General features: G+C 51.7%; 1 protein-coding gene across 4 annotated transcripts in view; it reads left to right on the top strand.

Annotated features, from left to right (window-relative positions):
- IGDCC3 (immunoglobulin superfamily DCC subclass member 3) overlaps window positions 1-21,307 on the top strand; it is an 88,968-nt gene extending 67,661 nt beyond the window's left edge. For all 4 annotated transcript variants that reach the window (XM_035336171.1, XM_035336174.1, XM_035336172.1 and 1 more), the window contains 8 exons: window positions 945-1,110; window positions 9,285-9,532; window positions 9,877-10,041; window positions 15,103-15,291; window positions 15,577-15,681; window positions 17,047-17,185; window positions 17,623-17,830; window positions 17,941-21,307. In XM_035336171.1, coding sequence (XP_035192062.1) covers window positions 945-1,110; window positions 9,285-9,532; window positions 9,877-10,041; window positions 15,103-15,291; window positions 15,577-15,681; window positions 17,047-17,185; window positions 17,623-17,830; window positions 17,941-18,105 — 1,385 coding nt within the window. In that variant the 3' untranslated portion in view covers window positions 18,106-21,307. The remainder of the gene's footprint in view (window positions 1-944; window positions 1,111-9,284; window positions 9,533-9,876; window positions 10,042-15,102; window positions 15,292-15,576; window positions 15,682-17,046; window positions 17,186-17,622; window positions 17,831-17,940) is intronic.
- Window positions 21,308-25,638: the final 4,331 nt, after the last annotated feature.

Genomic DNA, 25,638 nt, shown 5'->3' with positions numbered 1-25,638 from the left:
TCCATTGTGTGATGCTGGTTGGTAAATTCATTACGGGCCCGTGCCTCTCCTCTGTTTGTCTTCATTGCGGCTGCTGCTGGTTCCACGTGATGTTAGGTCCCAGCAGCAACATGGAGTGTATTTATCACTTTGCCCTTTGAAGCGTAACTGCTTGGATAAACTCACCTATTTGGCAGTGTTCTGCAGGCCGTGCTTTCTGTAGGCTGATACGCTGCTTTATTCTGATAAATGATTTAAAATCTATTCTGAGCTGCTGGAAGCGGGAGAAATCACTTTCTGCTTACAAACCCTGATGCTGAAGGTAAAAAACATTTGGGCGTGAGGTGAGCAGCAATTACAGGCTCTGCAGACTCTTCTCCAAGGCTCAGCAGGACCAAAAGGGTCCCAGGCTGCAGATCGGAGGTAAAAGGGGCTCCCCAGTCTGCTGCTGTCAGGAGAATCTGCAGCAAACCTGATAATTCTTGGGGATAGAAGAAGCTGCCAGATTGCTGTGTGTACATCCACACATCACAATCCATTTGCTAATGCCGTATGGGTCCTTTGGGTGAGGCCCTGGGGTGTTGCTGTGCTGTTGAGCAGGACTTCCCACCCACCAGCACCATCATTTCAGCACGCAGTCGCTGTCTCCCTTCCTCAGCGTTCTTTGTGCTGTCCGTGCGTGCTGGTTTTTGCAAGCTTCCCTAGTAGAGGGCTGATTGCTGCCAGGGTGATGGATGTGCTCTGTGCCATGCTCAGCAAAACACCAGGCACGCTTTCTGTTTCATGTTATCTGCTGCTTGTGCTGTGGGCTAGCCACGTATCCCTGGATCTGACAGCACCAGGACTTCCCTTCCCCATGTTCCCAGGCAGATGAGGCTTACAGAAGACCAAGCTATGAGGTTTGTGCCAGGGCGAAGTGAGACCATCGTGCTTTTTCTCATCCTTCTCCTCCTTTTTCCTTGCAGCCCCTGCGGAGTTCGTGCAGCACCCCCAGTCCATCTCCAGGCCCGTGGGGACCACTGCCATCTTCACCTGCGTGGCCCAGGGGGAGCCCCCGCCGCAGATCACTTGGCTGAGGAACGGGCAGATCCTGGAGACCAGCGACCACATAAAGCTGAAGAATAACAACAGGTAAGTCCCCGTGCGCTGGCCTCGGCAGCTCCGGGTGTCGGGCAGCATCAGCCTGGAGTCACCCTGCATGGAAGACTCACATCTCTACCTGGTGGCCCAGAAGTAGCTGTCGCTGCAGGTGTATTTCACATGATTGAGCTACAAACGGGATCAAAATGGACTAATACAGCTCGCACTGGCTTTTGCACAGCCTGCTGATTTGAGGCAGTTGTTAGCGTTTTGGAGCGGTCGGTGAAGGCTGGCAGCGAGCAGTGGGCTCTGCGAGATGTCCCGGTGAGCCGTGCAGCTTTGCTTTTCTGTAGCCCCGTTGTGCTGGGCAATGGTTCGAGTCCTGGGGGCTGAGATGGGCACGAGAGATCCAGAGGCACTGCCGCCCTGCGGCTGGAGCACCTTACTCAGGGAGGGCACTGGAGCCAGATCGGCTTCAGCAGGCGAGGTGGGCGGCTGCCACGCATCCCTTGGACCGGGGTGCTACTCCTGTGTGATCGAGGCTGCATTCAAAGTCAGCATTTTGAACAATTTTGTTCCAGTGGAAACGGGAGTGGGAAGAAGGTTGGCTTTCTTTCTGCATTGGCAAAGGGGTAGCGTGAAGGTGGTGGTGTTCAGAAGCAGATCTGTGGATTTGACTTGGGTTCTGATACAGTACAACACTGGAGCATCCTCTCTGGTCCTACCAGTTGCACTTTGTAGGCTTATGTTTCAGTGTTTCATGCTTTGTTATACCAGAATATCGGTGATAGACCTTGGTGGGTGATGTGGGAGCCCAGCAAAAGTTTTTCTTTTGTCCTGATCCTCTTCTGGGTATTTCTGGAAGGACCAGAGGCTGTCCGTGAGGCTGGCAGGTTGGGTGCTGTACCAGAGTGGGGAAACCATCCTTTAACCCTGTACAGAGACCTGTTTGGGTGTGCATATGCCTTTACCCCTGTTTGAGAGAATATTTGCATGGAAGCTGACTGTCACTGAACTTCAGCCTTTTATCTCACCGGGGAGGGGTGATCTCTCTGAGTACTAAATAACCGCGTTTCCATGCGAGGGGACGGGGGTGTTTGTGCCGCGGAAATGATACGGTGCGATGCTCTTAGCGTGAAAATTACCAGTTGACAACAGTTTCTATGGAAATAGCATTGAACAAGATACTGAAAAATAATAGGAGCTGTGTTGTAAACCTGAATTATTGGTAGAGATTTGTACTCTATGGTGTCATATAGCCGCTGTCGGTGTTAACAAACGTATCTCATGAATACAACCCCACCTCGATAGAGGGTCTGGGCATTAAGTGTAGCCTCTGCAGGCACTATGGCACGTATGGAGAATAGTGGTTTTATTTTTCTAAGGCTCTCCATAATACAGCTGTTTGCTTTCAGGTTTAAGGGAGGTTTTCTTAAGCTTTATTATATGAAGGACAGAAGGATGTGAGTTGCGAGAAGGATAAGGCGTGGGTTGTAATAAAATCGTCTTGATCGGTGGAGGTTTTTTCCATGCTGGAAGTTTTTTAGAAAGCCTCGGTGAACTTTGAGCATGCACACACAGACACCACTCGTTCCAGGCTCGTCGTGTTACAGTGCATGGTTTCTGAGGCATGTGTGCCCTTATACGAACAGACCAGAAATGGGAGAAGGGAAATCAGTGCATCCCCTTTATTGACCAGGGAAGTGACTTGGTTGGACTTGATGATCTGAGAGGTCTTTTCCGGCATACACGACTCCATGATTCTATGGCCAAAGACTTTTTACAAGTGGTCGTTAAATCCAAGGCAAAACTCACACTGAGTCCAGATCTTTGTCTTTCCCAGGTGCCTTGCCTGTGAAATCTTTCCTTTCCACTGCTCAAGGAAGGTAGACGTAGGGTCTTTGGTCGTGACTCCTAACCAGGTCCCAGTGCACTACACGTGCATGTTAACTGAGACTTGGTGAACATTGTAATAGTATTTTATGGCAATCATTTAATGCAATTTAGCTCCAGTCTTCTCTGTTGCAAGCTGAATGATCAGATTACATCGCATCTGTCCCAGGCTGGGGGAGCTCTGCTCGTTACTGGGGCTCAGCTGACTTGTGGCATCTTCTTAAGCTAGAGAAACACGACTGTAAAGCCAAGCCCTAAGGCCGTCGTGCTCGATAACATTCAGCTTTTGTCTTCTTTTGCCCTAGTTTTGGTCTACACCAATGCTCAGCTTCAGGAAAGTGGCCGTGCCCGGTGGTTTCCAAAGCTGTCAGTCTGAAAAATGTCCTTGCTCGTACAGCGTGGCTGGGAGCTCCATGAATCAGAGCCATGAATTCCTCCAGGAATCGGAGGAAACAGATCAACGACTGTTTTTTGTTGTGTTTTTTTTTTTTTTTTTTCAGAGCTTTTTCAAGTTGTCCTTTGTTTCATTCCCATGGGCATGACTAAGTGCTGTAACCCACTTAGTTCCGGGCAGAATCGGTTTGTGATTATGCCTTGGATTTATCAGCCTATTGCACTTGGAAAATATTTGTCCATGTAAAGATGGATCGCGAATCTACTAGGAATGAAGCTGCTAAACTGCACCGTGAGCTTTTTAATTAGATTACATGGTTTCTTAGAAAATTCATTTGGATTAAAACTCTGCTTAATATGGCAATAAAGGTCTGAATGCCCCCAAAGGGATTTTTTTTTTAAAAAAAAAAAGACCAAATCATCCCAAATCGTATCATGTGCTAATTGATTGCAAAATATATCGTTATGAGGAACCTCACTCTTGTAGATGAATGCATCTAGAAGCGAGATCCAGACCTGCAGGACATGGGGCATGTAACTGCGAACCCAAGGAGGACAAACCCTCAAGGTCAGGGGGCTTCAGAAGACCGTCGTCGTTGAGGTGGGATGGCAGCTTCAGGGCTGGGCTCCCTGCAGGTTGGCCGTGGCTGCTTGTACAACATCATGTGGGTCTCCGGAGCCACTCGCTGTGCGATTTCCAGCCTTTCAGTGCAGCAAAATAAGCCTTGCAGGCTGTGTCCGACAAATACCTCTTGCCTCGCGGTCCCTCTGATCGCCTGATGTGTTGACGGTTTCTTGACACATTAGCATTAAAGATCAGCCTTCTGCTGTGCCCTCTCCAGAGGTGGTGGTTGTGTTTGGAAAATGCCAGCTGTGTGGGAACAAAATATCCAATCGATGATTAGCAAAAATCAAAAGCGGTTCTGGGCTAGCGGGTAATTGTTGATGAAAAATGCATGAAGGCTCAGGTGGAGGGAATTGTGGGGTTTTCCATTAAAAGCTGTGAATAAAAATCACCGAAGGGGCTGACGCTGGGGGTGTCTTGCCATGAGATGCCGGGGCTGTTGGCGTGATGCTGCTCTGGGGTGGAGAACTTGGTGGAGCCTTTTGGATTTGGGTGGAGCTGTCCCTGATAATCAGAGATGCCATGTCCCGATTTTTCATGGGGTGATCTGGATTGATCACGATCCAAATGCCCCAGCCTGAGAGGTGCAGTGGGCATTTCCAGCTAAATTCCCACCTGGCATCGCTGGCCTGGCCTGAAAGCAGAGGTATCGCTGCAGGGGGAAGGGGTGGTGGCTGGCCACGTTAGTTGTGAGCTTGTGGAAAATCCTTCTTTTTAGGTTATTACTTCAAAATTTACAAGGAAGCATGAAATAGCACCCGAATTACTGCTCTGAAAGGTTTACTGCTTTCCTTCCTTTAACCCAATCAGGTTCAGGGGGATAATTTTCAGCCCCGAAGTATATCACACCGTGGGGTTTATATTGCCCTAATAGCACGGAACAAAGGCCAACATCTTCAGAGGAGGCAGGCTCTAAATATTGATTTTCCAAGGAGATTTTATTTACAAAATGGTAATTAAGGGACTTCATTTGTTCCACAGGAAAAAGGCTACATCAGAACCCGGGCTCAGGTGGCATTTGCTCTCTTTGGTGACCTTTGCTTATCAAGTGTCTCCTTTTTAAATTCTTCCTCGCTGGTTTGCACTTGTTTTAGGGCTCTGCGAATGAGTCGCTGTAAGGGCTGTGGACGCTCAAGGCTCATCAAAGAAAATATTCTTCTGCAGTTGAACTTCAGGACAACCTTGCTTTCCTTGCACTGATGGTGTTACTTTATACTATAGCAGATAGGGAGAGCGGGCTTCCAGCAGAAATACCCAAACACCCGAGGCAGGACAGCTGTTTTGGTACAAAACTCAGGGAAACTCCAACCTGTCGTTTGCAAGGTGGCATTTTACCATGAAACCCATGTTAAATGGGTTAACCGTGGTCCCTTCAGGGTTCCCACCCCCCCCCAAAATCTTGATTTTGTAGGGATTTGACACCTAAAGGAAGGTGCAGATTATTTATGCAACGAGCTCGAAGACCTTTGGTGGTTCTGGCAGGGTACCGCATAGAAAATCCCGGCTCAGTTCCCAGAAGCATGACAAATAAGTGTGCGGAGGACCGGGATGTGAACCAGCTGCTCCTGATTTAAGCATAATTTATGGGTTTGACTTTGTGGGGAAGACACGTGGGGAGGCTGCGCGGGCTCCTAATTGCCTTCGCAGGGAGGGTCTCGGTGCGAGCAGCGGGGCAGCGCCTGGCCCTGCCTCCCCCAGCGAGCACGGGTCCTTACAAGAGGAGCTTTGAGGCAGGACGGAGCCTGTCATGGGGCAGCACAAGCTCAGCCTCCCCAGGATTAGGTTGGTTCTTTTTCCTCTCCAACACCCATTGCTAGAAAAAAAGCTCTGGGGGCTTTCCACTTCGCAGCAGAGCTCTGCCAGCTGTCTGTGCCGTCACAACCAACTCAGGGATCTCCCCTCCCTTCCAGGAGCAATTCCCGAGGTGTTCAGTGCTCTCCTGCGGACCTGTGGGTGTAAAAGCTTTCCTTCTCCCTGCCCAGGACAGGATTCAGTCACATCTGTGATTTCAGTCTTGATTCATGAGAACAGATCGAGTGGCAGCCAGCTCGTTCAGGTGTCCTTGGTGTCGCGACGAGGCAGTGCAAAGCCAGATGTCGTGAAGCCAGCCAGAAAGGGTCAGTTTTAGGGGATGAAATGGTTCCACTGCCGTGTCTCCTGGAGCAAGTGCGATGCCATTTGTGGATAGCATCCCGTTTTGCAGAAAAGATGCTGTAAGACAAATCCCCATCCTGCCAGATGCTGTCCTCTCCCAGAGGTGCAAGAAGGAGCCTCTCTGACCAGCTTTGCAGGGCTTTGCAGCCAGCACGGGGCAGGCAGATGGCTGGGGTGGTTTCCTGCAGCGCCGTGCACCCCGCTGGGGCTGGCAGCATCCCTCCAGGGACCCCACCGTGGTGAGTCTGTAACCACAGAGCCAGGCTGGGCCCCTGGCTGGTGTGCTGCAGCACCTGCTAAACATAAACCCATCCACGTGGGAAGGGATCGTTCTCCTGTGTAACACAGCCCAGGGATTTTCAGTTTGGGCTAGGAAGCTCTGTAAGGTATTTAATATCTGGAGACATAAGGACATGCTTAGGGAAGGCTGGGGATGATCTGCAGTGTCCCTCTGGGCCGGTGAGTATCTCCCTTCACGCCTTGCACCTTATTCTCAGTCGGGACCAAGGCAACCTTCAAAGGCTTCTGCAAGGCTGCTGGGGCACAGCACTAAGGGGAAAAGCCCCTTGGTAGCGTGGCAGCGGCTGGCAGCCCGTAAGGAATGGAGGCAGAGCAGGGCACGGGGGCTGGAGTGCTGGTGCTGGGTGTCTGCGTGCAGCCCCAGCCCGTTTCTGTAGCCACCACCACCACCGCAGAGGGGCTGAACGCTAGCGGCAGCCTGCTCCGCATTAATTTCATCACACTCCCTCCTTTGTGCGCCTGTGCGCGCGCACGCTGCTGTCCTTCCAGATGGGCCCCTCTTCTTCTTTGTGCTGCCGAATCGATGAAGAGGCCGCCTTCAGTTCTCAGACTTTTTTTTTTTTTTTTTTTTTTTTTTTTTACAGAGGAGCCTTTGGAAAGCCGATCTCCGGTCAGCGGCCCAGACCCCTGACCCGAGCCAGATCAGTCATCTTGATTGCCTCCGAGCTGCGAGACAGCTTGGGAATAGGCGGCTTTCGAGCTGCCTCCCGTTCCCCTCCTCGCCGCGGCTCGGCCGGGTGTGAACGTGCAGCAGCTCCTCTCCCCACTTCCATCACTGCCTGTCAGGGCATTGTGCGGAGCCGTGACGGAGCCCTCGGCTCGCCGAGCGCCTTTGGTGACCAGCAGAAAGCCTTCTGGCATCTCGCCGCGCCCGACGTGCTCGCGGCGCTGCCGGTCTGGCACTCGCGGGAAAGTTTCCCAACAGCAGATGTCCCGAAGTGACAGATTTTTTTCCCCTTGACGGGAAGGAAGAAAAGGACGCCGCATATTTCAGATGGTTGACGCGCGGAGACGCTCTGCGCCTCCTCGTGCGGCAACTACATATTTCCCTTTTGTTTGGGCTTCCTTAAAAAAAAAAAAAAAAAGCAAAAAGCGGCCAAACCGGGGAGAGCTGGGGACCACGCCGCGTGCATCCTCCGCATCCCAGGGGTGCCGCACGGGGGAGAATTTTGTCGATAATTCGGATGCAGAGGCACCAGCTGGGGTGCTGCTGGGGAGCCTGTAACTCACCGGCTGCTCCTGCCCTCCTCGTGGCAGCTGCCAGCAGGCTTTGGAGCTCACGCCGGAGCTTGCAGCTTGTAGAGCTCTGCCTGTGTGTGCTAGAGGGCCCGGCAGGGAGAGAAAGGCCTTGTTTTCATGGACCTGGTGTGTAAGTTTAAGAGCTCCTCGTTGTTCCTGGGCAGCTTTGTGCCTGGGAAGCTTGAGGCTGCTCTCGATGTGTGTGCCAGCCCAGCCTGGCTGCTCCCGGTGCCCAGATGCGCGGCGGCCACACGAAAATAATCGCGGCATTGACGGCACGGGGGGAAACGCCGCCGCTCCCTGCTCACATCTGCTTCGTGCAGGGCTGTGAGTGCAGCTTTTGGACTTCATAATCCTTCTGCCTCCTGCCATCTGCCCTCACAGGAATCGGGCTTTGCTGGCACACTTGAGCCACCCATCGGGTCTCTCCTCCCGCCGCCTCCTCCCGGCTCCGGCTTTCTCCTCCCATTTATTCAGATTCGTTGAGCCTGTGGCTATCGGGGCTTAGGGCTGATTCTCTAAAATCACTGTATCAGCTGAAAACATCACATTTGATATTCCATTTACAATGTTACCAAGGAAACAAAGGGCCGGGACATAAATAGATGACTGTTAAGCATTTGCTCGCGCACCATGGCCCTGATAATTTGCAAGGCAGAAATACAAATGTTAAATCAACAGCAATAATAAATTTTAATGCAGGGAGCCCAATATTTTGCCGCAATTAGAAGAAACATTCATTCTGCCGTACAGGCAGGCAGTGGCAAGTTATTTATCTCCACCTCCCATGTTTCATCTGCATAAAGGGCAGCTTTGGAGATGACTCCCCAAAAGCTGTGAAGCACCTCTCACATCAGCAGAGGTATAAGGACATCCGAACTGGACTAAGAGCATCATAAGCCTGTTTTATCATTACCTTCTTGAGCTTCTGCCTTAAGGATGGTGCAAAATGTCCAGTACTAAAGGCTGGAAACAGTGCAGGGAGACTTCCCCCCCGCCCCACATCTTGGCCAGGAGATGCGCTGGGTTTTTATTTATGGGATCTTGTGCCTGCTGAATACTCGCAAATTGAATCATTTTGTTCCAGGCTTGGTTTCAGGAAGAGAGCAAGCCCTGGAGAGAGCAGAGCTTTTGCTGATGGGTCTCTGTTTGTAAATAAATGTTCTTAAGACAAGCTGTTCTACATGCTGAATGGCAAGATAGTGCCAATGTGCTGCACATTTATTTCTGAGTCAATGCTTGCTGCTGTGGTTTTAAAGATCCTGGGCTGGCCCTGAAATTGCCCAGCCATCACCAGAGGGCCATGCAGCTCAGAAAGGTGTGAGGTGCCCACGTGTGCATGGGGGGCTGCTTGTCCCTGTGTTCTTGCATCCCAAGTGCAATCCTGGGGTTCGGGACGGAGATAATCTGCCCCTCCTGAGGTCAGGGAAATGCCACATCCACCTCCTGAGCTTTTATTCCCCCCAAAAACACCACCCTGCAGCTTCCTGGGGTCACAGCGTGCGTGGGGCTGGAAATGGAGGCTTGTAGGGTGCCCTGCCCTCGCAGCCTCGGCTGGAGGGGGGGACTTGTGCTGGAGAGCACTCATTGGGATGCTTTTCCCTCTCGTGTCCCCACGCAGCACCCTCTCCATCTACGGGATCAACCAGGCGGACGAGGCCATCTACCAGTGCATCGCCGAGAACAGTGCCGGCTCCACGCAGGCCAGCGCCCGCCTGACGGTGCTGTGGGCGGACGGGCTGCCGGGGCCTCCGCAGGCCGTGAAGGCTGAGACGGTGTCTGCAACCACCATCCAGGTGTCATGGAAGGAGCCCCTCCAGAACACCAAGGAGATCATCGGCTACGTGCTGCACATTCGGAAAGCTGCAGGTACGTCTCCAGCTTCCTCGGCAGAATTGAGCCGTGAGGCGCACCGGGTAAGGCAGGCCCACGCTGCTGTAGACTGCTGTGTCCTCTATCACTCCCATATTTCTGAAAGACAGAGATGAGGCAGTAACAGTGATATAAACACCCAAAAAATGGGGAGAGTGAAGCTGCACAGTCAAATCTTGCTGCTCACTTAGGTCTCTGGCAAAGCACAGAAATGTAAGCAGAAAAGGGTGTGGGCAGGTACAGATCCACGTTAGGGACCAAAATTACTGCTTGCAGCATCCGTTCAGTCCCTTTACCTCTTGCAAAGCCTAACGCAGCTCTGTTCTTTCTTCCCACTTCAGATCCCGTGGAGATGGAGTATCAGGAGGCTGTTAGCAAGAGCACCTTCCAGCAGCTGGTGACTGATTTAGAGCCCTCGACCAGCTATAGCTTCTATATAAAGGCTTACACCTCCCGCGGTGCCAGCAAGGCCTCAGAAGTCACAGTGGTGAGCACGCTGGGAGAAGGTAAGGAACGCTTTGCACTTGGGCCATCAGATGCTAAATCCTGCTGTGCGTAGCAGCGGCGCCAGTCACCCCGATACCCTCTCTGAGTGCCTTGGCACACAGCCTGTGTTGTCGCTGCTCCTTGTTCCCACTCCTCCTCACACCCTGGGTTATTGTGTAAAGCTCGCTTGTACTGTTACACAGGGATCAACTGATGGCCTTAAACGCGGCGTTAGCTCTCACAGCTTGTGTTGCTGTGAGTGCAAGTCGATCCTTCCCGCCGTCTGGTCGCGTGTTGCAGCTGCTGTGGGCTTTTCCTAAACTGCTTGCTAAATGCAGAGTTCCTGTTCAAGAAGTGTCTCAGCATTCTCCAGCAGCTCTGGTACTTACAGTTCTTACTTGATAGGTGCCGCATCTTTCTGACTTTATATTTTGTTCTGCTCTGCCCTGGAGAAAACACACCGAGCTGAGACATCCTGACCCCCAAGTCCCTGCCTTGGAGCAGCCCTGTTTCAGTGGGAAGTTACGGTGGTCTCCAAGGCTTTTCCCTGCCTTCGCCTCCCAGATGTGGCTACCAGTTTGCATCCCCCGTAAGAAGTGGGTGCTCTGATGCAGGGCACTTGCCAACTAACCACAGTCCCAGTGTGATCTGTCAAACATCATCCATCTGGCAGCAGCATTGTAAGAACGTTTTCCTCGACTCGTGTGCCTCTTCAGCACCTCTGAATCCTGTCTCGTCTCACTTACTGACAGTAATTTCCTATGAGTATTGCATTATTCTCATAAACACTCAGTAATTAGGAATTTGCAGCAGAGAGGGCATGAGGATGTGATTTAGGATTAAGAGTGCACTGGCTTCCAGGTGGGGGATCCAGCCCTCCTTCCATCTTCAGCTGCTGCAGATGTTACTACAGCATTGATGCAACGACGCCAATAAATCCTTGCCCTGCGAGTTTATTTCCTTGGTACTCCACAGGGAATCAGTCACCCTTTGAGTTTGTTTTTCCTTCCAATTTAGAGGCAGAGGGATTCAGTAAGCTAAAACTTGAAACTCCTTGACCCGACACTCTGAGTTCAGCTACTGGAGCTAAAAGCCAGCCATGCTTCATAGAATCTGGTGTTTCTGCAGGAATTTGGGTCAAGCAAGATAGGACTTTTGGTCATTATTACCTTCAATCACGGCAGGAATAGTTAAGTGTCTGGTAATGGGATCATAAATTTCCTGGCTCTCTAAAAATTTAAGGCATCATTGTCCTGCTCTACTAGCCTTTAAGGTCTTGTTCTGTGTAACGAAGCTTCAGCAATTAGCTACATGTGCAGGGTGGACAGACTGTCCTGGTTAAGATCACTCAATACAGCTTGGGTTTGCATCCTAGGGAAATAAAAAGAGATTTCAAAGCCCAGTTCTGGCTTGATTCTTAGGCAGGCAGGGTACAGGGGGCTTTGCTTGTTTGCTTTGATTTCCTTTGATTTCACAGAGCTGGGAGCAGGTCAAGGAGCCAGGGACCAGCAGCTTTTGCCACCAAATTAAGGTTTTTCTGCAGATACACCTCTTCTCACACACAGCCAAGCCGTTTTGCCCTGTGCCTTCCTGAGGCACACCAGGGGGCTGCAAGCCCTTGTCTTAGAGGAGCTCATGAATCCGTGTGGTCTCACAGAGCCTCGCGTGCCGCAGCGCTGCTGCGTGCTGCTTTGCCTGGGAGGGACATGGGGGCTGATTCGGGCTGCCGAGGATGGCTCGGCTCTGCAGAGCCTGGGCAGCATTTGTTGGGGTTCCTGCAGAGGTGCTGGCAAGCGGGGACAGGTCTGAATTACCACCTAATTGCCTTGTTATGTGGGTGTGGGCCTCGGGAGCAGGGCTGTTCCTGGCTTTGGTGGTCAGCTTTTCTTTTCAGGACTAGTAATATCCTGAGAGTGCACTTGGCTGAAAGTGTGGCACTCGTTCCTTTGTGGCCAGTGATAATTTTGGATGAAAAGAAGGCAAGATGCTATAGGGAAACCAAGCAAGTTAACCTCATCCTCTTTAAATGTCTCTTGCTAGAAAGGTCTTCTCATCTCCTCCCTGTCATTCTCCTTTCCCCAGGACTGGCTAGGAGCAGGGTCCCAAGGGTCCTGCAGAGATTGCTCCGGATAGACAGGGAGCACTCTCCATGTTAAACCCCTTGACTGCCTCGCTTTGGCAATCAAATGCTTCTCTGTGAGCTTGTGTGCCCAGCTCGGGGCTCCTTTCTGCCATTTCACGAATGCTGTGGTATTTTTAATCTCAAACTATATCCGCTTCATTAAGCAGCACACGCTCCTGTTCTTGTCTTTTAATGCTTTTTAGGGTTTTCTCCAGGACTTTTTGACATTTCTCTAGGATGAAGACTGTTCCTTTAGTCTCCTTCGGCTAAAGACGCCTTCAAGAAGAAAGTTGAAATGACCTGGGGAAAATTCCAAACAGCACGGAAGAGGAAAACAAGTATCCCAGCCCTTAGCATGAGGGAGGTGCCTTACTTATATTAGATTCATACTATGTGTTATATATACTTCTGTGAAGCACATACACACTCGTGTGTGTACATATATTTATGCACACACAGATATACTCCATCTGTATGCACTTATTTGTGTAATAATTTTATAAATAGCACATGCGTTCTACAAGTGCCTACATATAATCAATATTATTCATATATACATATATATATACTCAGAGTTTGAATAAATACTATATATTTCGTACTTTGAAGGAGAGGTATTCTTGTGGTTTTTGTTAAATGTAAGGCTCTGCTACCGTAAAATAAAGCCGACTCTTCACAAATCAGGATGGCCCACGTTAGTGTTTCTTTGTCCACGGGATGATGCGATCTCCCTTTCCGTGGCGTTTTCACTGATGATTCAGGAAACGATGCTCTAAGCAAGGGGCCCGCTTCTCAGAGGGGTGATCCAGGCAATTCCTAATTTTACCCTAATGGGAACTGGGGAATTGGGAGAAAAAACACGCATATATGTATATATTATTATTATTCCACTGGATTGAAAAAGTATGCAGATTTGGGAAGAATGGTAGATTCCGGTATAAGTAGAATTTGCTCTGTGTTTTGCCACCTAGAAAAGGCTAAGCACAGCCTTCCCTTCAGTGAAAAGCACATTGGAATAAATGCTAGCCAGAGGAAATACTCCTGCCCCTTTTTTCCTTTTGGCAGCACTCAGGCAGGGCGGGATCTCGCTAACCTGAACAAGGACAGCCGTTCACTGCTCTTCTCTCCTTCACATGCAGAAGCTCACCGGCCAGCAGGGACTTGTTCCTCTCCTGATGCTTACTGGGAGCACATCAGGAAAAGCCCTGCAGCCCGCCAAGGCTCAGAAAGGAGGGCATCTCATTGGGAAGAGCTTGCCCGGACCCTCCTGCTCACCTGGAGAGATGTCTTTCCTTCCCCTAAATCCTGCGAGGCCTCCTGGTGACCAGGAAAAGGCCAACCATTGTGCTGTGCCGCTTTGACTTTGCTGTTAAATTGAGGAAGTGCTCTTTTTAGCTCTTGTCAGTTTTAGATTGACACGACCGCATTTCATCGGCTTTCCAACATCGCTCACTAAATGGCTGAGCTGAACTCTGTGCCAAAGGACAGCGTCAGGGCCGGGCTTTCACTGCTCATCGTTTAGAGACCCAGTGGGGAAAACAAGACAAAAAGCAGCATCAGTGCATTGCAAGCCCAGCAGTCCTTATACTTGGGCTATTCCGAGCTTATAATCACTGGGGACTGGAAAATAGCTCTGCCTCAAAGCCTTCTCTTGGCCAGAGGCTGGTGGAGAAGCAGAGCTGTTGTTCTGCTCTTTGCTTTTTCTGCTGGGTTTAGCCAAACTTACTGCCTGGGGCAGCAGTGCCCAAAAACCCGAGCAGGATCAGAGCCCTTGGGCAAGGCAGACCCCGCGGAGCCTGGTGCCATCCGCCTTCCGAATGGTGCAAAAGGCTCAGGAACTGATGGGAGCATCTGGCCCGGGGGTGTTTGGTGGAAATGAAGTGAAAAAATCATCAGTGAGAGGTCCTGCTGAGACACGGCTCTGCACTGATGTGCTCAGTGTGCGAGAAAGGGAGGGCGAGGGAAGGAAGATGCTCGGGGTAACGTGGTCCACGGGGCTCTGTGGCAGCATTTTGTGCAGAACCAGCTTTGGAAAAGCCATGTATTGAGTCTGAAAAAAACTGGCTCTGGTTTGCAAAGCTTTGCCTCTCAGCCCAGGCTGAGGGGGCAGGATGGGGTCTGGCGGCCTTCTGGGGACCTATGGACAAAGTGGCACTGACACTTTGCTGCTGTGCATCCCTAGAATGAGGGCAGGATTTAGGGATGTTGACTGGGCTGGATCTGACCCTAGCAAAGGTTGTCCTTTGACTCAGGCCTCAGTGACACCGGGCAGCAGCAGGGACACCTTCCCAGCTAAATCCCTCTGCGCCACTAGGGCCAGGTAAGTGCCTGCCTGCCGAAACGGGTAGCGCTGCAGTGACCTCAGGCTGCTCAGGTAGTTAGGGCTGTTGCTGAAGATGTCCCAGTTCTCTCTTCAGTCCCCAGCGCAGAATCCCAAACCTCCCTTCAAAAGCTGATGGGAGAGCAAGCTCCCAGACACCCTGCAAGCCAGCGCAGGAACCTCGCGCGCTCAGCCGGGCGGTAGCATATTTCACCGACTGCTTTTCAAGACGGATGTCTCCGGCTCCATCCCTTCTGGTTCCTTCCTCCCGCGGGGATTAATCACTCTGAAAGGTCCTCGCTGCCCTCGAGGCGAGGGCAGAAAAGTGGAATTTGGGAATGCAATTCCAAAGTGGCTGCATTCCTGCCCTGACCCGAGGGGGCCGAGCATCAAATTGCAACCCGAGTGTAAAAGTAGCCTCTCTGCTTGCTGAGCGGAGCATAGGAACCCCTTGGAAACTCACACAGCTCCCTGAAGAAATTCAAAGCTGTTAAAGCAGGGTCTGGTCTAATCTGATTTTCTCAAACTCACCTAGCACATTCTTTGGTGCAGCGGCCGCAGGGAAACGCTGGTGGGGAATTTCTCATCCTGCAGGCTGAGCAGCACGTGCAACCTGCCGTCTTTCTCTCTCTGTTTCAGTCCCGGCCATGCCGTCCCTCTTCATTAAAGTCATTAACAGCACTGCTGTCCAGGCCACGTGGGAGCCCTCCATCAAACTGGGCCAGCACGAAGGCTTCAAGCTCTACTACCGCAAAGTCCACCTCTCCCAGTACACGGGTCCGGTGCTACTGGCCAGCAACATAACGGCGTACAACATTACCCACCTGGGTGAGTCCCCTGACAGCTTCATCCCCGTCGCCTCCAGACCCCGGGGAGCTCGGATGTGTTGCTCAGCCCCTAACCGGGGGATGCTGCAGCTCTCCCCCAGGTTTTTGGGTGCTTTCCCACCCAAAAGAGAGGTTTTTACACATCACAGAGGTGGTGCGAGCTTGCCTTGTGACTTGTTATCAGCGTCTTGTGTGTTGGGTTAGGCGTGGTTCCTAAATACCTGCTACCCTGGGGAGATAATGCTAATGAACGAGCCTGAAATACCCTTCTTATGTCTCAAAACAGATGCGTCAGTGGTGTACGAAGTCAAACTCCTCGCCTACAACCAGCACGGGGATGGGAATTCAACTGTCCGCTTTGTGTCCTTGAGGGAAACCGTGGAGAGGACAGGTAAGACAGGCCATCGTTCTCGGTGGTGGGTCATGAGAACTGATTTGGAGGAGAGCAGCAAGGTATGACTCTGACAGTGCACCAGACATCAGACACCATCGCTTTCAGTCCTTTTTTTTTGATGCTTTCAGCATCACAAATAATGACAAGGTGAAACTGTGTGGGGTTGGTAGGGTGGCTTCCTTGCCACGAGCCAGTGATGGCTCTTCCCTGATGCCCCTCATTAGCCTTAGCAAGCCAACACCTCTTTGCAGCACAGTTCAGCCCCTGACTTTTTCACCATGGGGAAGAGGATGATCCCAATGCTCCCACAATTGCCAGTTTTGTCCCCCAAGTTTGAGCCAGAAGCGAGGCCGTGAAAATCAACAAAACTGCAAGCGTTAGCTAAGAGCTGCTGTCCTCAGGTGAGATGTGGGGCACCGAGATCTTTGCTCTTCTGGAGCTCCCTTGGATCTTCTGAGCTTTGCTGGTGGTGAAGAGGGAGGCCGTGTGGCTTTGGGAAGGAGAGGGGCTGCAGCGCGTGAGCGTTACATTACGGGGCAGGAGAGAGGAAATCTCTAGAGGGAATCTCTAACCGATCACACCTTGCATATTCATCTATGTGTAAAAAACATCCTGCTGCTCTCGGAGTCCTTTTAAGCCTTCCAGAGGGAATATCTCCAGGAGACAGTTATTGCTGCTCTATCTGCGTTGGAGTAAATACTCCTCTGGTTGGCAGCTACCGCGCTCACCAGCACCTCCTGCCTCGCAGGAGAGGGAGGCTCAGCCTTTGAAGCAAACTGCTTGTCTCAGGGATGGGCTGCAAGCTGTGCTGGCGTTGGGAGGGAGTTGAGCAGAGCCAGGCTGTTTGGGAGAGCAGCACCGGGGCTGTTCCGAGCCCTCTTGCAGGGCCTGAGCACAGCACTGCTCAGCTCAGCTCGGAGCGTGATGGCATGGTGCTGCTCCGCACCCAGCCCGCTCAAGCTACTGCTTTGGGTTTTGCAAAAAACTGACCTTCGAGTCCTTTTTGTTCATTGATTATGACTGATATCAACAGCCTGGGCGATGGGGCTGGCTCTCTGCAGACCTTACAGCCGCATGCTTGCTCTGGCTGCCTCCATGGGGTACCAGGAGCAGGGGGGGCCCTTTGGCAGGCAATGGCCCCACGGTGCAGCAAGCCCTCCTGGCCCACCGCCCTGTTCTTAGTCCTGTACACGGCTCCCAGCACTGCCCAGGGTCCAGCTTTTGCTCGGAGGCTATAGCAGTGAGCCAGCACTGAGCCATCGCCCCATGGCGAGGTGCAGTCTGTTCCCACCAATCCCCAAAGGTGGACAAGCAGCAGGAAGCCAGCACCACTGACCCCCTCTCTCCCCTTTCTTCTGGCAGCGCTGAACCCCCCCTGTGACTGCATGAAGGACGAGCAGAACAATAAAACCTCCACGACTGGTATCATCATTGGCATCCACATTGGCGTCACGTGCATCATATTCTGCGTCCTTTTCCTCATGTTTGGGTACAGAGGAAGGTAGGAGTTGTGGTAGGGTTGGGGGTCTCCCTCCCCAGTACGATGACAGACTGTTTTCCACGCACATCCCACAGCGTGCAATCGCACAGCCCAGCTCCTGGGAATGCCACCACCTAGGTGCTGTTTGCACCACGGTCCCTGCCTTCCTTCCAGGCATGCAGACCCCACGGGCTTCTCCGAATACACTATAAGGGACCCCATCAGCTCTGGTCCCCGCCAAGGGAGCTGGTACTTCCTGGGAACATCAATATTTCTGCTCTGGTCCTCCCTGTAACAAAAGCCCTTTTGCAGCGAGTGGAAGAGACGTAGCTTTTTAGGAAGGATTTAAGGAATGAAGGAAGGCAGCGGAGAAATAAGGCAGATTCAGGCTTGGGGGAAGGAAAGCAGGAGAGGCACCAGCTTTGCTCACCCTCAGGCTATACCTCGTTATTTTTCAGGCTGCTGATGTGTAAAAACGTGCAGGAGCAGCTGTCGACCCCGCAGATCCCGAGGAGCCAGAGGAGCGCCACGGGGCTTGTTCTGAACGGGGCCGCCCGCAGGGACAGGGACGAGCGGGACTTGAACGGGAAGCAGCTGGATATGAACGAGCTGGAGAGGTTATTCCCAGCAGCACCCTGCCAGGAGCAGCAGGACAAGGGAACAACGGTAAGTCCAGCGGCGTGGGGCTGGGGGCACACCAGGAAAACTCAAACATGTCTAAGAGCATCAGTGACCTGCCATCATCCCTGCATCTTTTTCCCTTTCTCTCCTTCCAGCCGGCTCACAGCCCTCCTTCCACCCACGACGACACCCAGATATCCACGCTGCCCTTGGACGAGTTCAGCATCATCGAGGAGCAGCCAGAGCCTCCCCAAAAAAGCCCCTGCGGCGGCAGCCCCGCGGCTCCGGCCCCCCACCCCATTCCCACCCATGAAGGATAACCTGCCAAGGCTCGAACCCTCGTGGAGGAGCTACCAGAAACCAAAACCGCGGCTGGCGACGTCTTTACGATGATTTCCTCAATCTCAGGTCAATTGAAGATTTCTACGGTCTGATTGTTATTTTTTTGTTTTGCTTTATTTTTTTATATATATATATAAATATATATATATATGTGTGTGTATACAGCCTTTTGGAAACTCTGTGAAGTTTGTCATTCCGACCTGTCTCAGGCCTCTTGGTGCGTTTCTTTCGACGATGGCTTTATCAAGGCTGGTCACGATTGATTTTTCCCGCTGCTGCTAAGTCAAAGACTCCCTGGCAGAGTCTGGCAAACTCTCCCGTCCCTGACGTTTTTGGGGATACAGTGGAGCCTCGTCCTCTTGGCATCACAGACTTCTTCCTGCTCAGCAGCTTTAGGACTACTTTTGGGATCTATTTTTTATTTTGAGAAGGCTGGATTCAGAGAAACCCTTCGAACTTGACTCCAAAAATCGAGGCCTGGGAAGGCCGTCTTTCCATGGATTTGATGATTTTGTACACTTTTGCTATTTCTCAGGATATTTTTTTCTGAATGACTCTATATAATATGGAAAAAAATAAGAAAAAAAAAAAAGAAAAAAAATCAAAAAAAGAGTGTGTCAAAGGAGGCCTGCCTGAGGGCTACTGAAAGACTTGGACAAACAACCCGAGTGAAATCAGAACCTACCTCAACCGGAATGAATGTCTTCTGGGGAGCAGAAATGCCTGCGTCTTCCTTCGCGTTCAGAAACAAGTAGTGGAGCACTTGGTCAGTACAAGCTTGGTCCTACCTCAGCAGTCACGCTCCGTACCTGCCGCGTTGTTGTTTTTGTTGTCGTCGTTCCCGTGTAAAGCACTTCCAAACCTTGAAAGCAATGTTCTACCTCAAGCGTGATAGAAATTCGTGTGTGTGCGCCTCCCCCACCCCCAAATCCTGCCTCCTCCACCCGGCCCCGTGCCAAGGCGGCGGGCTGGCATCCGGCAGCGCTTGCGCTAACGCCTCGCTGGTCGCATGAGCTTTACTTGTAGGCACGGTGGGATTTCGCCGGGTGGAGATTCGTATCCTGGTTTTTACTTTAAAGACTGTTGGGGCCATGATGGATGCGTGGCTGCTGGTGCCCCGTGGCTTTCTGGCTCCGTTGCTCTCGCAGGATGGAACCAGGCTCCCAGCCCCAAATGCCTGCCTTGGCCCGTCCTGGGTGCGTTTGGGCTGGGTGCTTGGGTCTCTTCTGTGCCAGGCCCAGGGCACCCTGTGCCCCATTAGCTTGCCGCCCTCAAGGCCGATTCCCCCAGGACGGTTTATGGCGTGTGCCAGCACCACGAGGCACCCCTGCGAGCTGGGAACCCCGACGTCACCGTCTTGTCCCTTCAAAGCCCACCCTGCCGCCAGGAGCTCTTCATGGAAACCCTGACCCAGCACTTCCAGACCCCGCTGAGATGCAGCTGAGCTCCTCCAGCGTATTCTCAGCCAGCAGGGCTCATCCCCGGGTGGGCATGGCCAAAGGATGGGCACAACCTCTCCGGGCTCTCTTCTCCACGGAGGACGAGGCAAGGAGGGGAGCTCCTGGGCAGTGATGCAGGACAGGATCCAATGCTGGAGGACGCTGGGGGCTGCCGGCAGCCACCCACGCCCAGGGTGGGCAGAGGGGCTCCCGACACCAAAGAGAGGTTTTGTGCGTGGCCCCCACCAACCCCCCGCCGTTTTGGGGTTGTCCTGGCACGGAGCAGCCCGACGAGGCCTCGTGAGTTGGTGTGTGAGCGATGACATCCGTGGGGTGAGATGGGGGCACGCACAGGGGGCGGGGATGTCTGCCAGGCAGAGGGCAGACAATTCCCCCCAACCCCGTGTGGATTCGTTAAAACCGGACAAATGTGAAGGTCCGAACTCCTTGTGGAGGTGGTGGTACATCAGACGTCGCCGTATTTGCAAAGAAAGGAATCAGGAAAGGAAATGAGTTTAAGTTTAAAAGAAATGATAATTGTATTTTTTTAAATGGTACCAGTGGGAGGGTCCCGTGTGTCAGAAACATCCCCCATCACCTTCACGTTTGGCAACGGGATGCTAATTATGTAAATAATGCGATATACAGGATGGTAAGGAAAACGTCACGTCCCATGTGCTGCGTCCTGGGGCTGGGCTGGGGACGGCTGGGGGGGCTGGATGCGAGCAGGACTCTGTGCTTCCAGGTCAGATTTGTGCATTAATCCCCCACGTAGCCCCTCCGCCAGCCCGAATCCTGCTCACATCAGCCACGGAGGACGTGGATGTGCGATGCTGGGTGCGGGGATGGCGTGCGAAGGGTGCCAGTGCGGCGTGGGGCAGGCAGGCAGGAGGAGGAGATGCCCGCAGCTCCAGCCTGCGGTGCTCACGGCCAGGAGGGTTTCATTTTTGCAGATCCATCAGCTTTTTTTTAACCCTACCCGAAGTTCTTGCTGTGATTCACAACCCCTCCGTTGACCAACCCAACTGGCCGAAGGCGCGGAGTCTGGGTTTCATCATGTTTGGCCAAGGACCGTAGGCTCAGCTCGCTCCTGGCCCCCAGGCATCGAGACGGGGACAGAGCTGAGCCCCATCTCCCCCATTCTGGGTCCTGACCTCACGCCGCAGCACCCCAAATCTCCTCCTCCCACCCTGCTCCCGGCCCCGCCACGCGTTTCGTGCCGTTGTCTTCGTGCGGGACGGCGGAGCTCACGTCGGATAAGTACTGTTGCCAAAGTGAACACATGATGTAGAGTAGCTTTCAGCTCAGAGTCCCTGGAGCTGTGAACATGCTATTAATTTAATATCATATTATTGTGATATTGTAATAGTAACAAGTATTTGTCACTACTTCCTTTTATTAAAGGGAAATGCTGTGCCATTTGACTAGCTGAAATACGATAGTATGTCGAGAGTAGACCTTTTTTTGTTTTTTTAATAATTATACAGAAATGTAATGGCTTGAACCAATGCAGATTATGGGTTGGTTTGAGACGCTTGAAGATGGATGTGAATCTTTAAAGACTATTTTTAGACGTTTAGCTTTTCCTCTTTTTGGGGTTTCTTTTACACTCTTGTCAATCCGTTACCGCTGGGACCGATCCACAGGTGTTTGCAGCAGGGCAGCCCCGAAGGGCTGAGGCTGGAGGGGGATGCAACCTTCCCTGAATTATCGAAACCTCTCAAGTCTGCAAAATTGGGGAAAAAAAAAAACAACACCCACCCCAGCTTTAGTCCATCTGGCTGCCAGGCAGCTGGAGAGCCGTGCTCTCGGTATTTTTGCCTCTGTGATACCTGGGCCAGGCCGGAGGCAAAGCTGTGCCCGAAAAAGCTTGGGAAAATGTTACCTGAAATGTGTCTGGGCTTTAATCTGCAAAGTGGGATGGAGGAAAAAAAAAAAAAGAGCTTGTGTTTGATTTCAGATCGGGGCAGAGCTTCAAGTCTGTCCGTGATTCAGCCAAACTGTTGCCCTGCTTTTTTATTTCTTTCTCCCCCCTTTTCTTGCCAGGAGGGATCAGAGTGTTTTATCTGCTGGATAATGGGTAAGTGCTGGATCTCGAGCCAGCTGCTGGCAACCACCCCCGTTTTCGGGTAGGAATCGCGTCCTGTAATTTTTTTCCCAATCAATTAATTCCACTAATCCAACCCCGCTGCCTTTTCTGGGCAGATCCAAAAACCCTCTTGCTTTTCTGGCTGTGGTGAGATGAAATTGCAGCAAGGAACAAAGTATCCAAAAGCTGATTTTTTTTCGGTAACCCATAATGGGCACAACCTATTCTTGGAGCTCTCAAGTTTCCCGGAGATGGCTGCTACCTCAGGGACAGGATCCACGTTGTGTTTAGTTGGACAGGGAATAGTTTTATGCTGTGACAGGGTATTTCCAACGCTCTTGGATTCAGGTATTTATTTGTCTAACGTACCTTTCTTCTTCCTCGTTCGGTAAAGACGCTGAGATCTTGAAGTGCTGGACCAGTTTGGGGGTTTTCAGGCTTCCACCCATGATTTGTACACAGCCCAGCCCCAGGTTTGTGCACAACGAAGGACGAGGGACGCTGCGAAGCCGAGCGGGATGCTCCTAACTGCATCGACGGCTTTGGTCCCGGTGTGCACGAGCCCACGATAATTAGAGAACCAATTAAAAGACGTTTCCACCACCCCTCCCCTAACCAGCGTGACGGCGCTGGCCGTGGATACCCCACCTCTCGGTGCCCCAACATTTTGCACCGTCCCCGCTGCCCGTCCAACAGCCCCGACCCCTCGGCCACCAGCTTTGGGAGCTGAGCCCCCTCCGAGCCGCCTGGCGGCTGGGAAAATGGGGAAAAAAGGAAATTAAAAACCTGCAAAAACAAATGGTGGTGGCACGGGGGGAGCGACCGACTGACTTCATCTGTGCAAACAGGATTTGGGAACGTAACCCTCCCGATGCTGGGCCACCGAAGGCAGGGTAAAGATCCAATCTAGCAACACGACGCCAGCTAATTTATTTATCTTCCTCCCCCAACAAAGTAAAAAAAGGGAAGGGGAAAAGGGAAGCGCTCGGTCAGGGCAGTTTCTGGCCCTCATCTCTAGAAACAATTATGCAGGAGCATCCACCCCGGTGTCGGTGTCGGGGCAGTGGCTCCGGGTTTACCCCATGAGCAGCCTTCGACAGTCAGGATTTTGTACCCAGAAGGTTGGGGCAAAACCCAGTGGTTTTGGGGAACGGCCGGGTTTTATGGGGCTTTGGGTCAGGGTCTTATGGAGCAAAGAGGGGTTTGACTTTGGTCACGGTTACATCCTTGGAACTTGCAATGTCTTTGTCATAAAGGAATAACAAAGACGATGGTAAACCTTTGTCCTCATTGGAAATCCGCTGTTAAAAGTGATGTTAAGAACCCAAATTGCAAAGCACTTTTCTACTGTTTGTTTTCTACCTTTCTTACTTTGAACTGTCTTGATATTTGAAATCCCACTGATCCTACGATTGTTAGCTCTGTATAAAAAAGGAAAAAAAAAATAAAAGTTTTTTTTTTTTTTTTGTAGTTTGCTCTGTTTAGATTTTAGCCTGTGGCTACTTGTACAAGAAAAATAACGCTAGAATAAACAAGAATAGCTCCACTATTCAGCCCGAGCTGTGCTTTGTTCCTGCCGCAGCGCGTGAATGGCCGCAGCGTGGGAATCGCGCAGCGCACCGGGATTTCGGGGGCTGGAGGATTTGGCTCCTCTCGCCAGCCAGGGGCTTCCAAAACACATTTTTTTAGGGCTGAGGGCTGTTTTTTTTTGACCATTATTGGAGGTGTGCTGCAGCATTGGGTACTGCTTGAGAAACCGAGCGCAGGAGGAGGCAGCACGGCTTCAGCGCTGGCCGATGAGGACCTCCCGGCTGTCCCGCTAACCACGGTCCCGTCCTCGTCCCAGCAGAGCTTTGAGCCCCTTCCTCTGATCTCCACCCCGCTGAAGAATGTCATCTTCAGCCTCCAAATCTCCCAGAGGAGAAGGAGGGAGCCGGCAGCTGGCGAAGCACGGCAGGTTTTGGGGACTCAGCTGACCCCAACGGGGACACGACCACAACCCTGCCGCCTCCTTCAGCTCTTCCTAAAGCTCCTTTCAGTCAGCAGGTGAGCAAAAAGTCGCCTGAGACAGCTCCCCAAAGCTCCCAGAATGGGTAAATTGCAGCACGGATGGGCTAAATACACACCTCATAATAAACACGGGCATAAAAACTGTCTTTATTTCCCGGTGGCAAAGCAAGAGGTGAAGAAAGATCAGAGCTGGTTAACTCCAGGGATTTTCTTGTAAGTTCTGCGAAACGCAGAGCTTCAAATCGCAGCTTTGGAGCCAGGGTATTATATAAAGCTCTCGGCTTTCATTAAAAAAGGACTTTCCCTGCCTTCAGAGCAATAAAAAAAAGCCTTGGCGATATTAATCTGAAGTCTTAGAGAGTAAGGAAATAAAAAGAAGCCAAGAAATATGTTTAAATCTCTTTGATTTCTGGCTGTTGGGATTATTAGCAGTCTCAGGAAAAAGTTACCTGAGCATCCAAAACTCATAATAAATAAAAATAAAAGGAATCTCCTTCTGACTGCTGCTGCTGGGGCCACCCGACACCCGCTCCCCAGCTGCAGGAACTCTCAGGGTGCTCGGGATGGGTGTTCTGGGATCCCCCCGCTCCCCAAAACCCCCAGATCTCAGCTTGTGGCCAATGGCACCGATCACTGGGTCCCTGCCTCGGGTGGAAACGATGCCCTAGGTATAACCCTGCCAGCTCAAGGAGAATTTATAATATCCCATAAACCCCTAACTATCCGAAAGGTCATTGCAGCGCTAATACAGCTCGGGCATTGCGGTTTCATTTGCTGACACTTTTACGAATCCGTGTTTAATTCCAGCACAGCCGCTGTAAAACCTTTATAGCGCCGTTCTCAGCCTCGAAAAAATAATCTTTAAAAACCACGAGCCGGAACATCTCCATCAGCGCCACGCAGGCAGGGCTGATCCCGACCTCACGAGGCTCTCACAAAGGGCAAAACTGGGGTCCGGGCACCCTGACGGCAGCACACATGGCCAGGGAATCCTGGCACCCACCCCGCTGCTTTTTAATCACCAGAGTCCTCAAATTTGGGTTTTCAGCCCCGTTATGGACGTCTCCCCCCAGCCCTCTGCCTCTGGCTGCCTCCCACCAGGCAGAGTTAAAATCTCCTAATTTCGCACAGGACTTCTGCTCAAAACCTCGTGCTGTCCAGAAAGCCATTTCCTCCATGCTAAAATGGCCAAATTAGTCTTGCTCGCAGTTGTAAAGGAGCTTGTCTTGTTTATCGAGCGATAAATATAAAGGTACAGTAACTAAATTCATCAGTCCCCAAACATAGCCACTGGGAACGGCCGTTCCCGACATCCAATCTACAACCACATGAATATTTCAGAGCCCTCTTTCCCTTGGGCTCTCGCCTTATCTCTGGAGCCTGGATATTATTTTCTGCTTTTCAGCTTTTTGGATGTATTGGAGGAAATGTCATTATTTGGACCTGTGTGGATTACAGTTGACTTTCCTAAGCCAATTTATATTGGCAAGCTGCTGTTTTTAAACCCCCCCTATAAATCACTCCTATGAATTTTAATAATATAATGTGGTTTCAAACATGCTCCCTTAATACGTGACACACTATTACAGCCAGCAATAGCTCCCCAGGTCACGAACTCCGTTTTATCGCTGCTCGTGTGTGTGTTCGTGTGTGTTACGATGCCAAAAGTCCAGCCCTGCTCCCAAAGCCCAGTGGGTTCAATTTTCTCTGACCACCAAAAGCCCCAAAAGCCGGATCTCAGTCGCCCCAGGTACCGGGATGCGCGCAGCCGGTGCTATGGGGTCGGCAGGACCCAGCCCCAACCCCAGCCCGTGGTGTCCCCGACCTGCTCGGGGTGTCAGGCGCCAGTCACAGCAGGGTCACCACCTGCAGTCTGAGGGCATTTAATTCATTTATTTGTCTGACATTTCGCTTTGAGACCAGGAATTTTGTCCTGAAGTAGAGGTGGGGAGCCAGCGCTTGGGGTGGGACCT

This window comes from Oxyura jamaicensis, chromosome 10, assembly GCF_011077185.1.
Source record: "Oxyura jamaicensis isolate SHBP4307 breed ruddy duck chromosome 10, BPBGC_Ojam_1.0, whole genome shotgun sequence".
NCBI lineage: Eukaryota > Metazoa > Chordata > Aves > Anseriformes > Anatidae > Oxyura > Oxyura jamaicensis.
This window is presented reverse-complemented; position numbering and strand designations above follow the sequence as displayed.